Consider the following 25903-nt stretch of genomic DNA (forward strand, 5'->3'; position numbering starts at 1 on the left):
ACGCTCATCCACCAAGTTCGACGCATAGACAAATGAGCAAAAAAACTCAGTCTCATCTTCCTCTAGTTTAACTGAACAGGTTATAAGTTGTCCCGTTTTATACACCGAAGTGAGTTTTACATTTTCACGCCAGACCACCCAGATGCGCCTTCTAGCGTTATGCTCATAATTTGACAGAACCGACCAATTCTTAAATAACTTTGCACCTAACCATTGTGTCTTCTGTTCTTTGACCCTTGTCTTAAAAAAACAACCAAACCGCAGTCCCGAATCACCAACCCATTTCTTAATGATAGAATGTTTTGAAGTTTTATTTAAGCCACGATCATTCCAAAAGAACCCAGACATTAAGCACGTTTGGAGGAGGTGATAATAAATACATCATCACCGGGACAAACGATTTCTATGGTTTTACCATCAAGCAAATAATATCACGCATAATTTTATTTCTTAGTAGTACTAATGAGCAATGATAATAAGAAAACAAGAGAAAAAAAAGATGTATGTATTGTTAATTTAAACTATAACAAACAAAATTTCATTTTCACAGTTAGTCTTAAAGTTACATGATGACAAAATATTGTTGTGGTATAAAGAACAAAAAAAAATATTAGTACTATAGTAAACATAAAATAAATAAATAAATAATCAAAAGGAGAACACGCTTAGGTATATGATTCGCTTGTCTATATGAGGCTTTCTTTAGTTTTGTCGTCATCTATTTTGTCTCTTTGGTACGTGTGCTCACATTTTCCACTCCTAACTTTTCCAAACTCTTGATATATTATTATAAATAAAACTTGCACTTATTAATCGTTTTCTCCCACTATTGTTTTGTGAATGGAATATCGAACTCAATTTCAAATAATCAGGTTTTGCAGGAATCATTAAACTTCGACACTTGAAGATGGATCCAAGTAAATAAATGGAGTTGAAAAATAGATAAAACGACCAAAATAAAAATATAGTAAATCATTTTGTTTTTTTATGAAAAGTTTCTGTAAGCATGATAATTAATAGGGAAAATGACACCCATACTCACTTTCTCCTAAAGTATTGTCACAAAAACCCACTTTCCACTCATGGTATATTTTCTCAAGTTTTTTGCTTATGTGTCCACTTTCTTTTTACATTTTTGCTCTTACTAAACCCTAAACCCTAAACCCTAAATCTAGGATTTAAAATTTAGAATTAAAGGGTTTTGTACTTATTTGGTCTATGTTGTGTTATGGATAATATGCTATGGATAAAGATCTAACCAAATTTATGTATGTATATTTTGTATGAATAAACACAAGTAACTATCTATTAACAATACTGCAATTGATTATCCACTTATAATTGAATAAATGTTCAACGACTGATGGATACTGTATAATCTAAAAATTCATAAAAAAATATAGCAATATGTATCTTAAAATGTAGAAAATATATAATCATAATATATTTTATATAAATAAATAGAAAATTTGTTTTATGATAACAAATAAATATATTTTACTTTGTTAAAGTGTTAACAACAAAAAAGAAGAGAAAAAGAGAGAAAAGAAGGAGAGAAAGAGAGGTAAGTTGTTAGTAAGGGCAAAAATGTAAAAGGAAAGTGGACACATAAGCAAAAAACTTGGGAAAGTATACCATGAGTGGAAAGTGGGTTTTTGTGACAGAACTCACACCCAAAGTGGATTTTCATGACATTTTCCCTAATTAATATATATATATATATATATATATATATATATATATATAAAGTTAGCTTTTTCTCACTTCTGGTGCTGCAACATCAGCAACTCCTAATTTAATTTTTGGGCCTATTGTTAAACACTTATCCACTAAATAGTTTATAATCAAATGCTTCAAAGGCCATATCAAATCCAATTTTTTAGATGCCTTAACAACAACCGTAAATCAAAGTAGTGACGATGTCGATCCTTCTTCCTCATATGTCGCCTAAATCTAATTACTACTAATAATTAAGCCATACCCTTTGATCTCTCCTCCTCCAATTTGCCGAAACGTTGTTTTCATCCCTTCTCCATTTCCTGCACCCTCTGATGAGATTGAAATCTCATTCGGTCGCAACCTAAATCCCTAGCCACAATTCAGATCGAGGTTATAGTGAAACAAAGCTCTATCGTCCTACCTTCTCCTTACAAGGTTGCTTATTTTATGTTTCCCTATGGTGTTGTTACTCAATCAAGATATGTCAAAGGAAGTGAATATTTTATATGATTGCCTTTTTATGTTTCTATTTTCAAAATTAAAACAATGATTCTTCTTTTTCCTATGTCAGAAATATAGTTCCATAAAAGAGCCACGATTCAAAGAGGAGCGAGATATAATCAAGCAAAAATAGGACCGAAGATGTAGTCAATAGAGAAAAAGTAAAAAAGTCAACAATTTAATCCTCATCTATCTACACACCCGAGACCATGGAAGATGCTGTATATCCGTGGGCTTATCGAAATTGAGACAACTATATGAGCCAACATCAGCATGCTAAATCAGGTTTATAATTACTGTCTCCTTTATTTTTTTTTTCTTTTCGATTGCAACAGTTCAGGTTTATAAATAGTCTCCTTATTATGAACATTAAAACATTAGTCTAAGAGATACACTTCAAATAACAAGTAACAAAAACTGGCTATATATATATATATATATATATATATATATATATATATATAACTAATACAAGTCATAGCTGGAAGTTTTAATATATTTTCAGTTTACAAATTTTTTTAGCTCTTAAAAAGTGGTAGCAATACACATATTTCTTGGTATTTGATAGAATTTCAAGCTCAGATAATTGTCTTTTGATGGTCTTCAGTTTTCCAAAAGATATTTTCACTATAAGCAATAAGCTCTTGGTATGTACAGTAGGCAAGTTATTTTTGTATAAAAAGCCTCCATCATGAAACAATTCCCAGTTCTATCTTCTTTGATCAATCGATCCTCTTGCCCCAACTTCTTTTCGTAATGAATTTCAATCTTCTTTGATCATTCATCTGGCATCATTATTTATTAACTTTCTTCGTTTTGCACATTTCATCTCCTCGCTACAATATACATCCAAATAGAAATTTGAAACGACCCCACATACAAAATCTCCTTCAAATCTGTTCTGCTATAGTCTCGACTGCCATCGTTGCCATTACCAATCCATTACGCATCTCAATAAATCACGTTGGGCATTCAAAGATCGAATCATATTCAAGTAAGTTTATAGTTGAAAATGAGTCTGATTAGTATGTTTTGGTAACTTGTGAGTCTCAAAGAAAGAATGCTTTCTAATGATGTGGACAAATGTGGATTACTGCAGGTTAAGGCTTAGAACTTCAAGCTTTTGTTGCCTTGATCATACATCATAGAGCATGTAAACAATATGATCCTAGACAAAAGCCCTTTACCATCGCAAGACGTTGATGATCAACAATTTATAGATCAACATGGTGAGGCTGAGATCTCTTTGCTTTTCTTTCAATTTTTTAGGCTCTGCTTTCAATATGATTGAAATTGATGCAAAGATGCAGACTTTGTTTCTTGCTTTAAGTGTTCAGCACATAATTTCCAATTTGGATGATAACCCTTCAAAATATGAGACATAGCTAACTTGATGTTTTCATAACTTTTGTGGGTTTATATAAAGTTCTCTATAATATAATTAAACATAAGCCTAATGTTTGTAACCCTGAATCAAGAAGAGCTCAAAATGAATAAGAAGAATCTATGAACTCTCTTTCGTCCTTAATATTCATTTTCTATTTTATGGTTTATGACTAGCATGCTTCATCCTACTTCCAAAAATTATGCTGGTTTATGTGTTGTCTAAGAATATAAACCTTAAATATGAACCGTCCAATTCTCTTCATTGATGCATGTACATATCAGAATATATTAGAGACCTTAAAATTGTACCATAGGTAGTAGATATAATTATTGGCCGAAAGGTCAAACCAGTTGAAATCACTGTTCACTACAAGTTCACGGTGTTAAAAAAATTGGTCAAATCAGGTAGGTCTGAGCATATAAGAAAATATAAGCATCCAGATATTGTTAAACCATTGAGAATTATTTACGAGATCATCATTATAAAGAAGAATTTTACAAAGTCTGATAACCAAATTATAATATGCAGTCATTGAAGGAAGATAAGTACCTCGCCATACTGAACGCTAGAAGACTAGGTTACCTACCGTGTATATGTAATCTAAGATACATGATGCAACAAAACCACACATGTTGTTTACAAACAATTAAAATCTCAAATATTCCACAACAAAACAAGTAATTTTGTTAAGATAAAGCGTTAGCTATAATCACATGAAAACAAGTGATTTTGTTCACTTTTATAGTAGTATATGTAGGTCATTTATATGAAAATGTTAAATACAATAAATCAATAACATCTGATTTTTATTGTAAAGTAAACTAAAACTAGATTAAATTTAAACATGAATTAACTAATTAGAAAATGTAGGTCATTTATATGAAAATGTTAAATACTGTACAATAAATCAATAACATCTGATTTTATTGTAAAGTAAACTAAAATTAAATTGAATTTAAACCTGAATTAACTAATTAAAAAATGTTAGTTGTCAAATATATTATCTAGCTCGGACTTTCTTATAGCTACTACTATTAAAAGAGACAATTTGAACCCTATAAGAGTGTCCACCTCTCCCAAATTGAAACTCATCTAAGAGTATGCCACAACACATTAAATAAATGGAAAAAAATATAAGTTCAACCCTATCATTATCACATCATTATAAATTACCAACCATCTATTACTAATCCTTAGATACAAATTTACAAACCTAAATTTAAACTAACCGACCTCTTTCGGTACAACAATTTTAAAAAAAAAAAAATGAACAAGAAGCAACCAAGTTTCTAATCAACTTAGTAGTATTAAAATACACTAAGTAAAAAAAAAACTTTAAAATGTCCAAAGTGAGTCAAGCTTTCTTTATAAACCAGCATCCCACAAGAAATATAGCTTAAAGATTTGAACTACTGAAGTTAAATTTCCAATCGTTAAGCGCAACCTCACAAAAACAACAATCAGTAGCAACCTCAGGAGAAGCAAACTAAATCAACATCTACAAAGCTTAAAGAAAGAGTTAGGAAGAAAAATTCAATTCACAGTTATGCCCACCGACTTCAGTTCAATAACAACATGTGCCTCTGCTATACTACTTCTATAACTAAACAACGAATCCTTTATAATTAAGAAATATATTTTTTTTTAAAAACTATATAATTTTAACAGGTTAATGATAATCTTGAATCAAAAACACAAACACAATTGTAATATATATATATATATATATATATATATATATATATAAAGGATTCACAGTTATGCCCACCGACTTCAGTTCAATAACAACATGTGCCTCTGCTATACTACTTCTATAACTAAACAACGAATCCTTTATAATTAAGAAATATATATTTTTTTAAAAACTATATAATTTTAACAGGTTAATGATAATCTTGAATCAAAAACACAAACACAATTGTAATATATATATATATATATATATATATATATATATAACAAACCTCTCCCAAAAACATCAACAACCTTAGCCATATCTATAACCAAATGTATAAGCTTTTGGTTGTATATAAACAATATTTGTCAAATATGTAGGGGAACAAATCTTTAAACTATAAATAAATATATAATCTTCCGATTTTGATGCAACTAATAGTAAAACATACCGCGCTACCCACGGTGTAATCTTTATATATAAAGTTTCTTTTCCTCACTCCTAGTGTTGTGACGTCAGCCACTCCCTCTGTTTAATAAGCCTAATTTTTTGACATTATCCACTAAGCAGTTTCTATTTCTTTGTCCCATATCTCTTTAAAAGCCCAATCAATTAGCAAGAAAACAAAAGATTGGGAAAAGAAATAAAGTCTGCGCTTACCATGACAACAAATTCAGAGCATACAAGATCAACATATATTGAAGAAACTTCCCACAAACCATCTTAAAATCAGGTCTCAAAGTATTACGACTACCAGGAGATAGATAAATGTAAAGAGGTTTTAGCTTCAAGGACAACTACATCATAGAAATACTCGGATTCAAAAAACTAGCCTATTAAAAAAATCAAAAGAAAAAACAAATCAAACGAGAAAATACAACCAACACTTACAGAGGATCAGGGAAACACAACTAAAACTCAATTAACATTATTCACCGGAAACTGACAAAACCATCACCAAACACAAAGAATGTAGGAGATGCACACACCATTAGTTCACAAGAAAATATGTAGAAATTCGAGTTCCACATTAAGTTCACGGTAGAACTAAATTTAATGACACAAAAAAATAAACACCCCAAAATGTAAAAAATAAGAGCACCATAGACACAAGGATTTAAGTTAACAAAACAAAATTCACATCCAATCGAAACACTCATTCTAGGGCCAACCGAAACTAAACTTACAACTAAGATCTCAAAAACAATGGATTAATTAATTAACACTCATATTAACCTGTAGATCGCAAAAATTGCTTATCTGCTATCCATTCACGAGGATATCCTATTTTCAAAGAGAACTAAGCTATTTTCACATCAATAACATACCACTAAAGACCCAATAGGCCAACACAATTTTAAGGTTTACAGAAAATAGGGCTGAACGGCTGAAACACAAAATAAAATCAATAAAAACAGAAATGTAAGTAATTGACATATTTTTCTTTTTTTAAAAAAGAAACCACTACCTAATCACTACAAACACAAAAGCATTGACAAAAAACTATACAATCTTAACTTCTAATTCTATTTTTTTTTTCAAAACAAAAAAAGATCAAGATGATTCAAATTTATTTTAAATAAAAAGTTCACTACATTATACTTGCTCCAAAAACCTAGAGGAAAAAATTAAACCAACAAAAGAACAAAAGGAAAATGTAGCAAAAAAAAATAATATACCAAAACAACCCAAAATACATCCTCATCTAACTCCAAGAAAAAAAAAGGCTTCTCTTAATACCAAAAAAAAAAGAGAAAGGCTGCTCTAGCTCCCTTCATAATGACAATAAATGATAATAATAATAAGAAGAAGAAAAAGTGACATGGACAGACTAATGTGTTTGAACGAGCTTTAACGCAAGTCTTCCCCACTATGAGACTTTCATTTTAATACGTTTTCGGACAAATATTTCAAAAGTGGAAGAAGACGACAAGAAGATATTTTGTTTGCTGTCCCCTCTTAATTTGTCGTCTTTTGTCATGAAAAGCAAAGTAACCGTCCAAGTCCAACATCGAAACGTTTTTGGATATTTTTAGAATTATGCTAGTAACAAATTGGGGATGTAGCTCAAATGGTAGAGCGCTCGCTTTGCATGCGAGAGGCACGGGGTTCGATCCCCCGCATCTCCATAGTTTGCTTTCAATTTTGTTAATTTAAGTTTTTAACGATGTGAATTTTGTATTGTTGTGGATTTGTAAAGTCACAAGCCGATAAATTTTGAAAGGGGATGTAGCTCAAATGGTAGAGCGCTCACAAATCCCCCGATTTTTTTAAAATAATAGCTTATCATGTTTTATGGTACTTGAACTGAATAAACCCATTTAGACCTTAACATTTCCAAACTTTTCTCCTTCAAATTTTCTTCATTTTATATTGCGTATAAAAAAAGATAATTTAAAGAAATAAGTAAAACTTGTACACAAAAATCTGAAGGATAGAATATGAACACACAGACTTGTAAAAAAACTAAGGAAGTGCCAAACTCTTGTAAGCTTGTCTGGTCTACGAACGAAGGCACTCACTCAAAAGTGCTAACGTTTGACAAGATCGATACTCGAGCAAGGCATACAGAAAGAGAGATAAAAGACGAAAAACTAAGAAGTAGCGGCCATGGACTCGATGAGCAACTCATAACCCTCAGGGACATGAGACTGGAGACGGACGCACTCAGCCAACGCAGGGACGTCTGATGATACGTCTAGAAACTGGGCAACAAAGAGAAGAAGATGAAAATCAGAGATCCTCTTCACAAAAGGGAGGCTCCTTGTTCGCTCCATATGTGTTTTCAAAGCCCGCATTGTTGTTTGAATGCTCCGGTTCTCTATCGGGAAGGTACACGACAGCGATCCCTGGCAGTTGAGCAACCAAAATACTCAATTATACATACAAAAAAAAAAAAAAAACTAAATTCATAATAGTCTAAAGTACAAAACACTTGTGCTTCCTCTATCAATGGCAAGCAGAAACATAATAGTTGGCAACTTATCATCCTAGCTAGTGGCTACTTAGTTAGCTAAATCAGGTGCCTAAGTATTAATCTTTCAAAACGACTCCCAGCTAAAAAATGTAAAATAGTTGTAATTTATAAAAGGGGGAGAGAAAGGAACCTGATGATCCAAGATCTTGACAACAACGAGGAAGAAATCATTATCGACTTCTTTAAGATCCTTGACACCAACAACAACCTCTTTCTTCATCTTGGAGAGCTTGGGATCATCATCAGATCCAATCTCCGTCTCAAACCATCCTTCCCTGAACAACCTAACGCACATATCACTCATCTGAAAAGCCTCGAAGTGGACATCCGCACCACCGTCCTCGTTGATCTCAAGCTTCACAACAGCAGTGACCCACTCCTTCAACTCGCTCTCAGCGTGAAGCTGAGCCGCAAGCAACACCTCAACATTGGACAAAGTGTACTCCTTCTTGTCCTGCGTCACGGTCTGGTTGAATATGAACCCAACCCTCCTCATCCCTAACCCCAAAGCAATCGCATCCACACGCTTCTCTTCAACAGCATCTCTCATGAGAATGAGCTTGTCCTCCATGCCCTGCTGCGGTGGCTCGTAGATGAAATCGACCTCAACCTGACCATCCTCAGAGACGTTCCCGTACATGAAGCCACCGCGCTTGACAGCGAAGGCGAGGGACTCGTTGACGTAATGCTGAAACGCATTGGCGCAACCGCGATCGAAGGAGACAGAGTCGCAGTGAGACGTCTCCTGGCGGCCGACGCGCATCTGACGAGCGATGAGATCTTCGACGGTCATCTTCTTACCGAAGGAGCCGGCGGGAGTGACGGCGGGACCACCGCGGATGGTACGCTCGCCTTCGTAAGCGAGGTAGAGGATAGAGCCGTGGGAGAGATTGAGAGAGGAGATAGGGAGGTTAGGATCGGTCATGTCGGTGAAGGCAAGGAATTCAGAAGGAGACTTGGCGAGGAGAAGGTTGCGATCGGTGGATAAGGTTTGGTTGTGGATTGGGATCTGAAGCTGATCTTGGATTAGGGTTTTGAGTTGGGAGACTGTTACGTGAGCTCCTCCATCTACGCTCACTCTCTCCAATCCATCTCTGCTTCGGATCCTCAGCATCGTCATCTTCTTCCTTCAATTTAGATCAAACCTAACAGATTCGACAAAAAAATCTCCAAACCTGCTTCGAGTTTTACTAATAAAAAACCCAACGAGCTTCGACTCGAATAAAACCTTGTAGGTTCAAATAGTAAGTACAAGTGCTTTTCTTCTTCCGATGGGAAACACGAAACGCTCTGAGATTCGTCGAACAAGGTTAGTTCCCAGTTCAAGGAAGAATCTAGAAGCACCCACCCCCAAATCCAATTAAAAGACAATTACCCTCAAAACGGCGGCGTTTTTTTTTTTTTGCTTCCACCCAATTAACTTTAATGGGCTTTACTAGTTAGCCCAATATGCTCGATAATGTTTTGTTGACTACTACCGGACCATTACCGTAATTAAATTTAAACTATATCTCCTGTATTAACGTTTTAGAAAAATAATTATAAATTCATATGCGTAAAATATATGTAACGACCATTAGTTATAACGAAAGCCTACCAGATGGTTTTGCTTCTTTTTAATTATATGCGGCTCTCTTTGTTTTAATTAATAAAAAAAATTATGGACGTCATGATGATGATTACATCATTTTACTTACCGACACAATTTTAAATGTACGAGTACAACACAGACAGACAGAGTTCGGAAGTTAGCTCGTGGGCTTTTTTAAATAGGCTTAGTTGACCTGATGGGCTTAGCCTTTCTCTTGCCTACTTAATTTGACTTAAGCAAAAAAAAAACGACAATAACCAGTTGGAGATGAATAAAAACGATACGTTGTGTTCGATTCAGAACAGAGTCTCTCAGTCTCAGATATGGGGAAAGAAAGACACAAAACCAAACCAATTATCATATGTCAACAACAAACGGGAAGCAAAGTACTAATTGCACCTTTGTTTCTTCTCTATTCAGATATGCCAGTTCATGTTAAGATGTTGTTCAATGTAACACCACCTTAAACGACACCAGCTTAACTGTGTATTTGGACTTGGACGAACTTCTCCGACTCGTTAGGAGATCCGTCATAATCTGAAGCTTTGTCTCATCTCTGCCTGGCTTAAGATGAATTTCCAAAAGTTCAAGACACGGCAATTTCTCCAGCATGTGCTTTATTTGCACCATCTCTCCTCTATCTCCTTTACACTCTCTTATCTTTATGACCTCAATATAGCAGGGCGATAGGAAAGTATACCCTTTCAAGCATTCGCAAACAGATTCCTCCTCATCCACACGATCATCATCCTTATCGTGCACACTTCCCTGTTAAAAAAAAAAAAAAAACGCAAGTAGAGATTGAAGATTTTACGAATACCTTTTACAGTGTCCTGTCAAGTTATTCTGTTTTTGCGGGTTTTGGGTCATACCTTGATGGTGAGAGCCTTAAAATTTTGGAGATTTCTTTAGGAGAACTTGCAAACCGTTCCAACATATGCTTCGTTCAGCTGGGATTGATAAATGGAACAGGCTTTCAAACAGATTCCTCCACCTCTTCGAGAGAAGTGCCGTGAACGCCGCGCCGCCTCTTTCGCCGACAAGAAGGACCCGATGTGGCAAATTATCTCGTCTGGTAGGATGCTGATCCTATCCATGCTTTCGCAAACCCTAGAACCCTAGTCCCTTTCGCTAAGTTAGCCCTGCTATGTAATGTACTCGAGGAGGACCGACCATCATAATTCCTCAGCACGCCTTATTAATATAGATTGATTTATTATCCTAAATTGATTTATTTGCTCTGGATTTGACTCCAAAACAAAAAAGATTTGCTTTGGACCGGTTTTCACCCCCAAATCAAATTAAATCCAATTAAAAGACAATTGATCGTCATCACCCACCCAAAAGTCACAATACCCTTAATGCGAAAGAAAACAAACAGCACCATAAGTAAGCAAAAAAAAAAAAAAAAAAAAAAAAAAACTTAGTAAACCAACTAAACCGAAATTGGCAACAATTTTGACCGAACAACTTAAAAATCGAACGGAGGAACAGACGGTTCAGGATTGTCTCTGATGAGCATCACCGTCTTCTTCTTCGCAGGAAGAGAGTGAGTTTTCTTTATGGCCAGCAAAAATCAAACCACTCCATCTCTCTCTTGTGCTCGTGGTTCCCTTTGACTTTTAAACACTTTCAATTTTATCATATCTCGACGATGGCTACACAAATCTCCCAATCGATACGGAGGTGGGAGGTGGGCTTTAAGTTGGGCTTCGTGAAATTAAGGAGTGGTGGACTTTAGTTATACAAGCCTAATAGGAGTTGTATTTAAATAGTTAACATATGATTCAAGAACGATCATAGGTCTTCTGAAGAACGGTCATAGTTCAAAAATTAAATTTAGTGTTTTTCCTAATTTTCGTTTTTTTTCTTTCTATAACGTATAGAAGAAGTTGAAAAAAGGTAAATTTCCATATTTCCATATCAGATATTTCATATAAATACTTCTCAACAATACTCGTCTTCAGTCTTCTTCACCAAATAGAAAAAAAAAAGTTTGAGCGAGCGAGCGAGCGAGAGAGAGAGAGAGAGAGAGCGTTCTCTAGCAAACGGCGTCGATCTATCATTGGGTCTCTCCCTCATCATCAAGTTTCTCTGCTCTCGTCGATGATGATTTTTGAAGGAGGAAGAACACAAATTAGGGTTAGGGTTGATGATGACTCAAACAACAACGAACGGACATCAATATGTGTAGGTTTAAAAATAAATTTATCTTCTCTTGTAAAGTAACAATCTCCTTCGTCAATTGATAAAACCTCGTCTCTTCTCTTTGTCTCAGGAGCAGAGGAGGATTTGATTGATATGATGATGATGCTCGGAGGCGTAGGAGAGCGTTTTTCATCCTCTCCACGGCGTCTCTGATTTGACCGACGACGACCCCAAATAAAAAGGTTTGAAACTTCTTCTTTTGTTTAGCCCCAAATAAATTTTGGCTCTTACAGATTAACAAACCATCTTAACGATGGCTTCTCTTAATTTTTATATGTGCAGATCGGGTATGGTTTTGAAGAATGTTGAAGAAGACGACTCAGACTGCTTTATGGTTTTCTTTCTATCATCAACTTTAAGTGAAGACTGAAATTCTGGTTCGTCCCCCATTATTACTACGGATGATGATCCCTTGTGATTCTTACTTCCCTTCAAAACTGATTCATAGCTTATTGACTCTGTTTTATTTTATCACTTGCAACTGATCTTTCTTTCTCCTTCTTCTCTCTTGCAGGAACAATGGCAAGGGATAAGCTATCAGCTCACACAGAGACATCGTATAAGCAGGTACGAAGCTTCTTTCTTTTCACCCTTGGGATTTAAGTTCTGAACTTTGTCTCTTATCTCAAATACTAACGATTGTTCTTCTGATTCATTGAGCAGATCTGAGAGAGATATGGACAAATCCTTTATCATTGACATGTAAGTTTTCTTTATTTGTTCTATTTCTTTCAAGTTTATTATTTATCCCCTAACCAATTCGTTCTGTAGTAATTGATGTAGATTTTGGCTGCTCCACCTTTGCCTGCAACACAAACAACTACACCACATCTGCTAGCTAGAATTTCAGGTATATACCATCCATCTATCACATATTATATATCATCACTTTTTAAAACAGGCAGCTCATAGCTGAATGATTATGTTTTGTTGATCTACGAGCAAATCATCTTTTATCTTCTTCTCTTTTTCTCTTTTGCAGGAATAATGGCAAGGGCTAACCAAGCCAGATCACACAGAGACGTCTTTTATTTCTTTAACGAAAAGAAGTGTTTAAGCAGGTATCAACCTTCTTTATGAATTTCTTATTCATTTTGTTGTTTAAATTCAGACTTGATAACTAACGATATTTTCTCCTGATTCATATGTGTGCAGATCGGAGATGGTTTGATGAATGATGAAGGATACTCATACTGCTTAAGGTTTTCTTTCTATCATCAACACCACAATCCATAAGTGAAGAGTGAGATTTTGGTTCACTTTCTTCCCATCATTACTACGGATGATGATTCCTTTTGTGGGTTTTCAATTTGGCTCTTACAAATTTAACTAACGATGCTTCTTCTTCTTAATTCTCTATGTGCAGATCAATGGTTTGAAGTATGAATTATGTAATTCGGACTTTGGGGATTTATTAGGGTTGATATATATTTTCTGGTTTTTCTCATTCATGTTGCTGTTTTAATTCAGAGACTTAACTAACGATGGTTTCTTCTAATTTCCCTCTTTGTGCAGTTCAGTTTGAACAACGATGAAGAGGAAGAAGACTCACACTGCCACGAACCATAATTGTTAGACTGCTTTGACGACGGCCAAGTAAAATAGGTTTTGAAATTCTTGGTTTTTTTGTTTTTAGGGTTTTCACTTTGGCGTTTTAACATCTAATTCTTATTCTATATATGTGCAGATCAGAGATGGTTTGAAGAATGATGAAGAAGACGACTCAGACTGCTTAAGGTTTCCTTTGTTGTTTCAGGGCTCTCTTTCTTCCCATTATTACCGATGATAATGATGCCTTTTTCTAGTCTTCATCACTTTAGAACAGACTGATCATAGCTTATTAGATCTGTTTTGTTAATCTACCATGAACTCATTATTTTTTCTTTCTCTTTCAGGAATTTCGTCTTTAAACATTGGCTAAGTAACCAGCCTGCAAAGAGGGAGGCAGAAATCTTCAATTGCTTTAACGAAAGATGTGTCTAACTAAGCAGGTATTATTGTGAAGCTTCTTTTCACTTGGATTTTATTACTTATACACTTGCGATTTTGGTTGTCTCTTCAGACTTCAAAAATTAACGATTGCTTTTCTGATTCATTGTGCAGATCCGAGGGGCGTGCTCACGGTTCTGATTCTTTCCTCCGATGGTAAAAATTCTCTTCTTGCCCTGTAAGTAATCTCTATATCCTCTCTTCCTTTCATTACTTAACCAATAGTAATCTTCTGATTCAATGTGCAGATCGGAGGTATGTAGTTTGGTTTGAAGAATGAAGTTCCTTTTCCTCCGATGGAGAAAAATGCTCTGTTTTCTCTGTAAGTAATCTGATATTACTAATCTCAGTTACCTCTCTTCCTTTCTTTACTTTGTTCTCTTTCAAGTTTACTCAAACCAATAGTAATCTTCTTATTCAATGTGTAGATCGGAGGTATGTGGTTTGGTCTGAAGAATGAATGGAGGAAAATTCTTTGTTTTCTCTGTAAGTAAGTTGAGATTACTAATCTCCGTTACCTCTCTGTAATTTTCTTTGTTCTGTTTCAAGTTTAGTCAACCAATAGTAATCTTCTTTTTTTTTTTTTTGGTTTATATTCAATGCAGCCAATTCTAATCCTTTTTTTTTGTTCTTACGGTTGCAGAAACTACATCTTCAAACAATGGCAAGGACTAACCAGCATGCATGAGACATCTTCAATAGCTTCAACGGAAGTTTCTAAGCAGGTACGTAGCTTCACAAGGTATCGTTTCTCCACCTATTGCAATATTTTTACTTAAAGAGTACTTGAATTCAGTGTTTTTTGTGCAACTTATGATTTGTGTATCTTTTGTTTTCAGTTGATGGTTTATTTTGCCTCTGTGTAGGATCTAAGCGGAAAGAGGATGTTGCTGCACAAGGTACATATCTTTTCAGTTGATGGTTTACTTTGAGGAATTGCGTTCAGTATTATATGCAGTTTAGGATATGTGTCTATGTCTGCTATGCATAGCTTTATTTCCGTGTTTATTGGCATCTGATTTGCTCTTATATTACCTTTCATTGTAGCCGGAATTGTTGTTAAGGAGAAAGTGAGTCAATATTTGAAGTTCTGACCCGCGGATGATGATGACCCTAACAACAACAACAACAACAACAATGTCTCTTCGTGTAAGTATAATTTGCTTCTTGTTAGATTATTTTCATTGAAAATAAAACGTACATCACCTTAGTCTCGTCTCTTGTCTTCTAACTCTTAGATGGATGATTGGAGGAGGACGACGGTACATGTTTATTTCCATGACGTTTCTATCATCTGATTTAACGAGGACCAAGTAAACAAGGTTTTTAAATTCTTGGGGTTTTTTTTTTTGTTTTTAGGGTTTTCAGTTTGGCTCTTACAGATTAACTAACGATGGTTTCTTCTTCTTATTTATCTATGAGCAGATCAGTTTGAATAAGGATGAAGAAGTAGACTCAGACTGGTTAAGGTTTTGTTTCTATTATCAACACCACAATCCATTAGTAAAATAGAACAGACTGATCATAGCATAATGAATCTGTTATGTTAATCTACCAGGAACATATTATTATTATCTTTTCCTTCTCTTGCAGGAATTTCATCTTTAAACACTGGCTAGGGAGGGCTAAGTAACCAGCCAGCATACAGGGAGACATCTTCAATTGCTTTAACGAAAGAAGTGTCTAACTAAGCAGGTATAATGAATCTTCTTTCACTTGGATTTTAATTCAGACTTTGATAACTAACGATGGTTTCTTCTAATTCTCTTTGTGCAGATCAGTTTGACTAACGATGAAGAGGAAGAAGACTCACACTTCTTAAGGTTTTGTTTCTATCATCAACACCACAATCCGTAAGTGTTAGACTGATTTGACGCAAGTAAAAAAGGTTTTGAAATTTTCTAAGGGTTTTCACTTTGGCGTTTCTATCATCTGATTTCTTATTCTATATATGTGTAGATCAGAGATGGTTTGAAAATGGTGAAGAAGACGACTCAGACTGCTTAAGGTTTTGTTTGTTGTTTCAGGGTTCACTTTCTTCCCTTTATTACGGATGATGATGCGCTTTTTTTTAGTCTTCATCACTTTAGAACAGTCTAATTAACTATGTGATCTGTTTTATTAATCTACCAGGACCTCATTATTTTTTTCTCTCTCTTTTGCAGGATTTTTATCTTTAAACAATGGCAAGGGAGGGCTAAGTAACCAGCCTGCATACAGGGAGACATCTTCAATTGGTTTAAGTAATGAAGTGTGAGTCTAATTTCCCTTTAAAGTTTATACTTTGTTACACAATTCGGATCGGATAGAAATACTGATGTTATATGGTTCCTTTCCCTCCGATGGAAAATATCCTCTTCTTGCTCTGTATGTAATCTCAATGTCTTCTCTTCCTTTCTTTACTTTGTTCTGTTTCAAGTTTATTCAACCAATAGTAATCTTGTTTTTTTTTTTTTTCAGTGCAGCCAGCTTATTGGAAGCTGTCCTAGAATTGTCGACACCACTATCATTAACAGACTTTCAGGCGTTAGGTTTTGTTCATGGTTTTCATTCATGTTGCTCTTTTCATTCAAACTTGATAATTAACGATGGTTTAAAGAATTATGAAGAAGACGACTCAGACTGCTTAAGGTTTTGTTTGTTGTTTCAGTGTACACTTTCTTCCCTTTATTACGGATGATGATTTCATCTTTTCTAGTCTTCATCACTTTAGAAATAGACTCATTAGTTATGTGAATCTGTTTTATTTATCTAACTTATTCTTTTTTTTTTTCTCTTGCAGGAATTTCATCATCTTTAAACTATGGCAAGCAAGGGCAAAGTAACCAGCCTGCATTACAGAGAGACATCTTCTATTGCTTTAACTAATGAAGTGTCTAACTAAGCAGGTTTTATGAAACTTCTTTTCACTTGGATTTAATACTTACGCATTTGCGATTTAGGTTGTTCATTGTTTCAGACTTCAATAATTAATGATGGCTTTTCTGATTTATGTGCAGATCAGAAAGATATGGTTTGAAGAATGAACGCAGTTTCATAATAAAAACTTGGCCGAGGGTCGTGCTCTCTCACGGTAGCAACATCAAACTGATTCTAGTGATTGATGGTCTTTGACTCAATACAAATTATACAATACGTCTTCCCTGTCCACATCTAATTCCCCTTTGGTAAGTGTTGGTCTAATTTGGCTTTTAAGTCAATTCTTTGTTGCGCAATTCAGATTAGATAGAGTTATTGATGTTTTTCTTTCTTTTGGAATCATGGGAGTGTTCATGCTGCTTTGTATTGTCGTACTGTTGACATTCCTCTTGACCTACTGGGCTCTGGTACACAGGTTTGATTGACAATGGACTAGACATTGTTCATTTTTGTGATTTGGTGGATACTTGAGTTTAGTTTTAATGTTTTTTTTTTTTTTTTTAATCCTTTCATTGTTAGGTATACAGGATTTGAAGAAGAAAGAGAATGAGCTTCCAAGCCAAAGAAGCTGAGCTCAAAAGACTCAAGCAGCACCTTTACAGTTTCTGAAGAAATTTTGTTTTGTTGTAGAGGCATCGTTTTAAACTTTTTGTGATTAAGGAAAGCTAAAGGTGTCTTGTGTGTTTATTTTGTTTTCAGGTGATGATTTATTTTGCCTCCGAGTAGGATCTGAAGCGGAAAGAGGATGTTGCTGCACAAGGTACTTGTCTTTTCTGCACCTGTTGCAGTACTGTTACGTAAAGGATTTGAATACAGTGTTATATGAAACTTAAGATTTGTGTCTCTGTCTTGTGTATCTTTTGTCTTCAGTTGATGATTCATTTTGCCTCTGTGTAGTATCTGAAGCGGAAGTAGGATGCTGCATGCTGCACAAGGTACATATTTTTTTGGTATCTGTTGCAATAATGTTACATAGAGGATTTGAATTCAGTGTTATATGCAACTTATGATTTGTGTCTCTGTCTTGTGTATCTTTTGATTTCAGATGATGAAATATTTTTACATATCTTTTGTTCTCTCTAATGGCGTTGATTTGTTAATCTACGATTAAATCATTATTTGTTCCTTTCTGTTGCAGGAATTTCATCTTTAAACAAGGGAGGGCAGCATACAAAAAGACATCTTCGATTGCTTTAACAAAAGAAGTGTCTAACTAAGCAGGTATTATGAAGCTTCTTTTCACTTGGATTTTATTAATTATTTACTTGCGATTTAGGTTTTCAAGTTAGGCTGTTATTTCAGACTTCAAAAAGTTAACGATGGTTCTTCTGATTCAATGTGCAGATCAAAGAGATATGGTTTGAAGAATGAATGCATTTACATAATAAAAACTTGGCCGAGGGTCATGCTCATGGTAACAACATCAGACTGATTCTAGTTATATTGATGGCCTTCGACTCAATACAATACTTCTTCCTTTCCCACTTCGAATTCCCCATCCATAAGTGTTTAGCTTCTCTAAATGGAGATAATATATGGCTCCCTATCTTTCAGTGGAAAAAATCCTTTGCTTGTTCTGTAAGTAATCTCTATATACTCTCTTCCTTTCTCTACTCAACCAATAGTAATCTTCTGATTCTGTAAGTAATCTCTATATACTCTTTTCTTTTTCCTTCAATGGAGAAAAATGCTCTTGTTTTCTCTGTAAGTAATCTCGATAACCACTCTTCCTTTTTTTTTTTTTTTTTGATAAAAATGTGAATTTATATTACCAAAAGGAACGTTTAAGTACAAAACTTAGGGGTTTAAAGAGGGCTGCTATGACCAAAAAAAAAAAAAAAAAAGCCATAGGAACTAATGAAAGTGCGTGGAGCTAGGAGTTAGAAGCCATGGGTGAACCATTGGGATAAAAGTCGTGGGCAGCCTTTGCGGTGAAGCCGAGCCAGGAGAGTGTCTCTTATACTGCGGTCAATCTGTGAGAAGAGAGCAGAGGGGGTGGCAAGTAAACCTTCGTGAAGCCTTGTATTCCTTTCCTTCCATAGCATATAGATAGTGGCTTGAACAGCTATACCTTTTAGAGTGGAGGAGAGGTTTGGAGATCGACATAGGAGCCAGGAGATCATTGTAGACCAATTGGCGAAGATACTGACATGCTGGCCAAGCCGCATTAAGATTTGTGACCAGACCGTTTCAGAGAAGGTGCAATGAAGGAATAAATGGTCTTGGGTTTCTGCTTCAGAGTTGCAGAGGAGACAAACAGGTGAGATGTTCATTCCCCAGTTCAAGTGCCTTACTTTCACTGGCAGACGGTTTAAGTTGGCAATCCAGAAGGTAAAAGCGTGTTTAGGGACACAATTTTTAAACCAGACTGCTTTGGCCCAAGCTTGAGGCTCAGCTGACGGTCTAATGAAATTCCAAGTTTTCTGGGTGGAGAAAGTGGTGGATGTATCTTCCCCCACTGTCCAGTAGTAGTTGTCTTTACCTCTTGCAACATTTGTTGGGGTCACAGTGAGGAGGTCGTTCCGCAGAGCAACAACCAAGAGGTTCCTGGTTCTATTGGAAGGAAGTCTCCATCTCTGGTTTGTACAAGCATCCGCCACTATTGCGTTAGTAGGAATGCCCAGAAGAAGCGGACCGTTTGTGCCCATACGATCACTAAGCACTCCCATGGGTGACCAGTTATCATGCCAGAAACTTGCACAGAGACCATCACCAACCTTACCTTTGAGAAGGGATTTGACGAGAGGTTTTAACTTCAGGAGTGAACACCAAATCCAACTTGAGCTGCTATGCGCAACTGCACTCCAGTAGTTTGTTCTTTTGAGATGGTGTTCCTTCATCCATGCTGCCCACAGAGAACTATTGTTGGTGAAGAGCAACCATATTAATTTCAGGTTAAGGGCTTTGTTCCACATGAGGAGATTCCGCAGACCAAGTCCTCCTTCTGTTTTTGGCAAGCAGATCTTATCCCAAGCGACTTTTGCATGAGTGCGCCTTGCTGTATCCCCCGACCATAGAAATCCATTGCAAAGCCTCTCAATGACTTTAATACAACCTTTGGGCAAACAGAAGGCTGACATCCAAAAATTAACTAACCCGTAGATAACATAGGAGATTAGTTGTAATCTGCCTCAGAAGGATAAGCATCTTACAGCCCAGCTGTTAAACCTTGCTGCGATCTTATCTGTGAGAGGGGAATAGTCAGATTTACGGAGCTTTTTGGGAAGAAGAGGCAGGCCTAGGTACCTGATTGGGAGATTTCCTCCCTTGAAACCTAGCGCTAAGAGAGATTCAGACAGCTCTTGATGTAAGCCCGCATGAAACAACTCCGTTTTATCCTTGTTCATTGCCAAACCCGAGAGACTTTGAAAGGTGTCCAAAGTGCTTGCAATAGCCTGCAAAAACGATGTCTGACCGTCGAAAAAGAGCATAACGTCATCTGCAAAAGCAAGGTGGGTGATCCGTGGGTTCCTGCCCAGAGGATGATAACCTATGTTCCCTTGTTCATATTTGGCAATGAGGAGTTTTGAAAAAGCCTCCATCACCATAACAAACAGGGGAGGGGAGAGGGGATCCCCCTGTCTGAGTCCTCTTTTGCCTTGGAAATACCCGCATAGACTACCATTGACCTTAATAGAGAAGGAGGTTGTTGTGATGCAGTTCTTGAGCCATTTCTGGAACACATGGGGGAAATCTGCGGTTTCAAGTATATCTCGAAGGAAGTCCCAGCTTACTGTATCAAAAGCTTTCCGCAGGTCAACCTTGAGCATTCCTCGGGGGGAAATTGAGTCACGATTTGATCCTTGGACCATCTCTGTTGCGAGTAAGACATTCTCAACCAGAAGTCGATCTTGAACAAAAGCCGATTGAGAGTTGCTGATCATGTCTGGGAGAAGAGCTTGGAGGCGTCGAGCCAGAATCTTGGACACTATTTTGTAAACCGCATTGCAGCAAGAGATCAGTCTAAACTCACCAATTGTATCTGCGCCAAGTCTTTTTGGGATAAGAGTGATCGCTGTGGCGTTCCATTGTTTGAGAATGTGGCCTGAGGAGAAGAATTCCTTAATCGCCATTGTAAGGTCAGGACCTATAAAGTCCCAAGTGGCTCTGAAGAATTCCCCTGTGTATCCGTCTGGTCTTGGGGATTTGCTCCTGGGAAGGGAGAAGGCTTCTCTTTTAATGTCTGCATCAGTTACACTGGCCTGTATAGAGTCTTTTGCGGCCTGGTCGCATTTAAAGGACCAGAGAGATCTTATCTGTACCTCTTCTTCCTCAGAGAGAGTGGGAGATGCAGTTCCAAGCATTCCAGAGTAAAACCGGATGCAGTGTTCCTGAATCTCTGAAATTTCCTCTATACGCTGACCAGATTCTGTCTCGAGGTAGTGGATTTGATTTATGCCTCTTCGACTATTCACCATTCTGAAGAAGTAGGCTGTGTTGCAGTCACCACTCGTTGCCCACTTAACTCGAGACCGTGGGAGGAGAAATTTCTCTTCTGCTAAGGCCAGTGTAAGCCATTTCTTCTGAGCTTGCTTCTCCAATCTAGCTAAAAGTGGATAAGGGTTTGCTAAGAGTCTTGCTTGATGGGCAGCCAGCTCAGAATGAGCTTCCTTGACGCGCTTTTCAAGGTCCGAGTAGTGTTCTCTGTTTAAGTCTTTGAGAACTCTTTTCAGGAGCTTGAGCTTCTTGGAGAATCTGAACATTGATGTTCCTTGAATGAAGGTGTTGTTCCAGAACTCAGAAACCCGCGGGAGGAATTCCTCATGCTGGAACAGGAAGTGTGACACCATAAAAGGCCCTTTGGTTCTGGTAGCAGCACCCAGTCTTAGGCAGCATGGACAATGGTCCGACATCTCCGGATCACTAAAATAGGCGTACGCCAAGGGGAACTCCATGAGCCAATTATCATTGACCAATATACGGTCTAATTTCTTGGCTAGCGGGTTGGCCTCCTGATTGTTCCACCATGTAAAGTCGTTTCCTCTGTAAGACAAGTCGGACAACCCCACATTCAGAAGGCATTATCGAAAATCCACCATGCCTTTATTGATCCTTGAACTGCCAGCAGAACTCTTGCTAGGGTTCAGAGTTTGATTAAAATCTCCCATTGCAACCCAAGGTTTACCGTTAATAGTAGGGTCCATAGCTAGCTTCTTTATCTCATCCCACAGTTGGTGCCTTCCATACTTACAATTTACAGCATAGATGAAGGAGAAGACCACCTCTTTAGGGGAGTTAGGCATGCATACAATGCAGGTGATCATTTGTCCAGATTTGGAGTGTATAGAGAGCCTGACTTTGTGGTCCTAAACAACCCAGATCCTTCCTAGCTCCCAAAATTCCAATTCGGAAAAATAGAGTCAAAATATCTTTTAGATTTCCGCAGCTTCACTTTCGTCTCTATTATGCTACCAAAAGCAGGCTTATTATGCCTGAGCCATTTCTTAAGGCTTCTACGCTTAACCGATTGATTAATTCCCCTAACGTTCCAACAAAAAGTGTCTATCATAATTATTGATTTTTGGTTTGGAGCCCTTCCCCGAAGATTTCCTGAGGATCTTTCTATCTTTTTTGGAGAGAACCTTGGAGTAAGGAGTGTCATCCTCATCACATCGCTCTGCGTCACTATCTGAGCTGTCGGAGAGGGAAGTATCAGAAGAGGAGTCCGGCTCTGAAGCATTTAGGGGCCTATCAGCAAGTGATTTCTTTGTGGGGTTCCTCTTAGAGCTGGAGGGACCCGAGACTGTACTCTTTGGGGGTGCGTTCAGTACTACCTGAAGCATTGGTTCTGAAGGTACCTTCTTCTTCTTTTTTGCCTTTTTGCTGGATCTTTTAGTCTTGCTCGAGTAATCAGAGGTATCAGACTCTTGGACAGGATGCATCTCTTCCTGTTGGGTCTTTTCCATGTGACGTTTGCCCTTTTGAGGAGTTTCAGGCCTCTTCTCAGAGGGATCGGGAACCTTTGCCTTCCTTTGCTTAGGACAGGATTCAGGAGAGTGAGCAGAGTACTTACAGGTAGAGCATGTGATTGGAGCAGTTGGGCATCGTCTGATACTGTGACCAAGTTCCTGACAATGTTTACAAATTGGAGGAAGCCAAGGGCAGGAGACTGAGACTCTGTGGAGTTCACCTGAAGAGAATTGGACATTTACTGCCTCTGGCAATGGGATTAGAGGGTTTATAACCGTGAGGACCTTACCGACCTCGAGGTCCATCATGTCGATGGTTGATTGGTGGCATCGAACCGGCTGACCTAGCATTCCAGCGATGTGTTCGAAGCCTTCTTCTGAGAAGAAATGAGGTGGGACTCCCCTGAATTCGAGCCACACTGGAACTTCGGTGAGCTCCGGCAGAACTGGGTTTAGACTGGGTTCCCAAGGAGCAACGAACATCGTTTGATCCTCGATAAGCCACATACCTTGGTTTAGAACTCTCTGTCAAGTGGTGGAGTTGGGAATGCGAATAAGAACTGTCCGCGGTCCCAATCTCGATAAAGAAATTTCCCGGAGGAGGTTGCTCCAGATTCCGTTGAGAATAGCATGGAGTGTTCCTCTTGGGGGGAGATTCCCATGGAATTGCCCAATGATGAAGGGTTCCCATCTTTTAAGATTTCGGGTGATAACTTCATTTGGGATTTTGACACACAACTCACCAGATTCAAGTGTGAACACCTCACCTTTCTTTGTCATCGTACCTGAGGGATCCTTTAACAGATCGACCCAGAGGGGTCTAGCTTTGGACTGGGCTTGGTCCTCCTGAGGGAGCGAGACTGAGTCAAGGATCTGGGTTTTAGATGTTGAATCCAAGGGAGGCGTATCTGATTTCGCCTTGGAGGCCGGGATAGCAACTCCAGAGGCAGAGCTATCCTCGAAAACCGGAGAAGTCTGGGACGAAACTGTGGGAGCTGGCGGTTCCTTCAGCGTCGGGGCACAGACTGACGGACCGATGGAACCTGCAGTCGGGGGAGGAGGGGGGCGGGAGGAAGGAGGCTTCGGTGGAGGTTTTGCCGGGGAACGACGTTTCTTTGCCATTGCGCGGAAGGAGGGATGTGCGGCCGCCGAGAACGGCAACGGCGGGAGCTAGGGTTGACTATCGCCTTTCGCCTTGAGGTGTTGAAGTATTCACTTAGTGTTTGTCCCGCCACTCTTCCTTTCTTTACTTTGTTCTGTTTAAAGTTTACCCAACCAATAGTAATCCTCTTTTTTTTTTTTTTTTTTTTTTTATATTCAATGCATCAATTCTAATCCTTTTTTTTGGTTCTTACGGTTGCAGGAACTCCATGGCAAGGACGAACCAGCATGCATGAGTCATCTTCAATAGCTTTAACGGAAGTTTCTAAGCAGGTACGTAACTTCTTTTGACCCTTAGAAAAAGTTCTATGTGTGCATAAAACACTTGATTTCATGCCATCTGACATGCATCTGTTTTCCTCGTACACAGAACAATGTTTGGAGGCCTCACCTTATGCTGCAAAAAATGCTAAGAGCTTGTCTTTATAAAGCAAAAACTACTGCGTAACTTGAGCAACAAAAAGGCAGCAAAGTTCAAAGCAATACCTTTGAACAGGAAGGTAGAAGGTAATATTGGAATGGTGTGTTTTATAAGTTTATGGTACTATTTACTGAATTTTTAATATTTATAGTGACCTTCAGTTCTACTCTTGACTGACTTTTTTATGATACCATATTTGTTTTGATTGTAGGTGGGAAGAACAGCAAAAGCTGAGGCATGTTTCTCTTGGATTCTGTGAAAGAGGTATGTGTGTGTATCTATTCCAACGATGATTTATTGACTCTCACTGATGGTTTGAAGAATGAATAAGTTTTATAACATATATATATATATATATATATATGTGATACGTAAATTTCTTACTTTTATCCTTGAATTGGTACTTGGTAATAATTATTTGATTCTTATAACAGTGGCTAGGTGCTCTTCTAGTCGCCTTTGAATTGTTATGAGTGTACAATGATTGTTTTTCTACATTCTTTTGGTATCAAGGGAGTGTTCCTTCTGGTTTGTATTGCAGCCTATCATTTTGGCTATGGTTGTACTGGTGACATTCCTCTTGACCTACTACCGGGATCTGGTACACGGGTTTGATTGAAAGTGGACTAGACATTGTTCATTTATGTGATTTGGTGGATATTTGAATTAGTTTGAATGATTTTTCGCTTTTTATCCTTTCATTGTTAGGTATACAGGATTTGAAGAAGCAAGAGAATGAGCTTCCAAGCCAAAGAAGCTGAGCTTAAACGACGAAAGCAGGTGAAACTTTACTCAAGCATCACCTTTACAGTTCCTGAAGAAATTTCGTTTTGTTCAAGAGGCATCTTTTACAACTTTTTGTGATTAAGGAAAGCCGTTGAAAGGTGTCTTGTGTATTTTTTTCAGGTGATGATTTATTTTCTCTCGTTGTACGATCCGAAGCGGAAAGAGGATATTGCTGCACAAGGTACATATCTTTTTTGCACCTTTTGCAGTACTGTTATTTGGAGAATTTGACTTTAGTGTTACATGCAACTTATGATTGATGTCTCTGTCTTGTGTATCTTTTGTTTTCGGTTGATTCTTTATTTTGCCTTTGTGTAGGATCTGAAGTAGAGAGAGGAAGCTGCTGCACAAGGTACACATCTAATATATTTTCTGCACCTGTTGCAATACTGCTACTTAGAAGATTTGAATTCAGAGTTATATGTAACTTATGATATGTGTGATGTGCTGCTGCCTAAGGTACATATCTTTTCTGCGCATGGTGCAATACTGAAAAGTGTAGAGTGAGATAATTTGGTTTTGTTTGTTTGTTTGTTGTTTCTCTATATGGATTGGATTGAAGATGATATATGCAGGGTTCCCATTATTATAGATGCTCATGTGGTTTTTTTAGTCTTCATCACTTTAGAACAGACTCGATCGTAACTATGTGAATCTGGA

General features: G+C 37.3%; 2 protein-coding genes, 3 long non-coding RNA genes and 1 other non-coding gene across 6 annotated transcripts; 3 read left to right on the top strand and 3 right to left on the bottom strand.

The window, feature by feature from the left end:
- The first annotated feature begins 1873 nt into the window (after positions 1 to 1873).
- LOC104749015 (uncharacterized) lies at positions 1874 to 3748 on the top strand. Its single transcript, XR_761279.3, has 4 exons — positions 1874 to 2154; positions 2291 to 2505; positions 3078 to 3214; positions 3320 to 3748. It is a non-coding gene; the product is annotated as an uncharacterized LOC104749015 (long non-coding RNA).
- Positions 3749 to 7338: 3590 nt separating this feature from the next.
- Positions 7339 to 7411, top strand: TRNAA-UGC (transfer RNA alanine (anticodon UGC)). Its single transcript has one exon. It is a non-coding gene; the product is annotated as a tRNA-Ala (tRNA).
- A 214-nt stretch (positions 7412 to 7625) lies between these two features.
- Positions 7626 to 9673, bottom strand: LOC104749016 (NPL4-like protein B). Its single transcript, XM_010470594.3, has 2 exons — positions 8390 to 9673; positions 7626 to 8131 (listed from the first exon to the last, which is right to left on the bottom strand). The coding sequence occupies exons 1-2, from the start codon at positions 9377 to 9379 to the stop codon at positions 7877 to 7879; spliced, it is 1245 nt and encodes a 414-aa protein (XP_010468896.1). The 5' UTR covers positions 9380 to 9673; the 3' UTR covers positions 7626 to 7876.
- A 445-nt stretch (positions 9674 to 10118) lies between these two features.
- LOC104749017 (uncharacterized) lies at positions 10119 to 11457 on the bottom strand. The gene is made up of 2 exons (XR_761280.3): positions 10723 to 11457; positions 10119 to 10618 (listed from the first exon to the last, which is right to left on the bottom strand). It is a non-coding gene; the product is annotated as an uncharacterized LOC104749017 (long non-coding RNA).
- Positions 11458 to 11825: 368 nt separating this feature from the next.
- On the top strand, positions 11826 to 18674 carry LOC104749021 (uncharacterized). Its single transcript, XR_015584614.1, has 32 exons — positions 11826 to 12040; positions 12129 to 12240; positions 12341 to 12435; positions 12573 to 12625; positions 12722 to 12760; positions 12830 to 12908; positions 13041 to 13119; positions 13214 to 13301; positions 13425 to 13477; positions 13574 to 13663; positions 13746 to 13795; positions 13954 to 14049; positions 14162 to 14203; positions 14296 to 14369; positions 14476 to 14533; positions 14691 to 14772; positions 14887 to 14946; positions 15095 to 15196; positions 15286 to 15369; positions 15473 to 15516; positions 15641 to 15742; positions 15824 to 15900; positions 16007 to 16055; positions 16213 to 16300; positions 16508 to 16698; positions 16830 to 16935; positions 17047 to 17214; positions 17315 to 17381; positions 17486 to 17726; positions 17864 to 17901; positions 18105 to 18187; positions 18311 to 18674. It is a non-coding gene; the product is annotated as an uncharacterized LOC104749021 (long non-coding RNA).
- Positions 18675 to 22825: 4151 nt separating this feature from the next.
- On the bottom strand, positions 22826 to 23382 carry LOC147924984 (uncharacterized). Its single transcript, XM_087490628.1, has 2 exons — positions 22980 to 23382; positions 22826 to 22884 (listed from the first exon to the last, which is right to left on the bottom strand). Exons 1-2 carry the CDS (start codon positions 23380 to 23382, stop codon positions 22826 to 22828), a joined length of 462 nt encoding a protein of 153 aa, XP_087346754.1.
- Between the last annotated feature and the right edge of the window lie 2521 nt (positions 23383 to 25903).

This window comes from Camelina sativa, chromosome 16 (assembly GCF_030686135.1).
Source record: "Camelina sativa cultivar CO46 ecotype springtype chromosome 16, ASM3068613v1".
NCBI classification, from domain to species: Eukaryota; Viridiplantae; Streptophyta; class Magnoliopsida; order Brassicales; family Brassicaceae; genus Camelina; species Camelina sativa.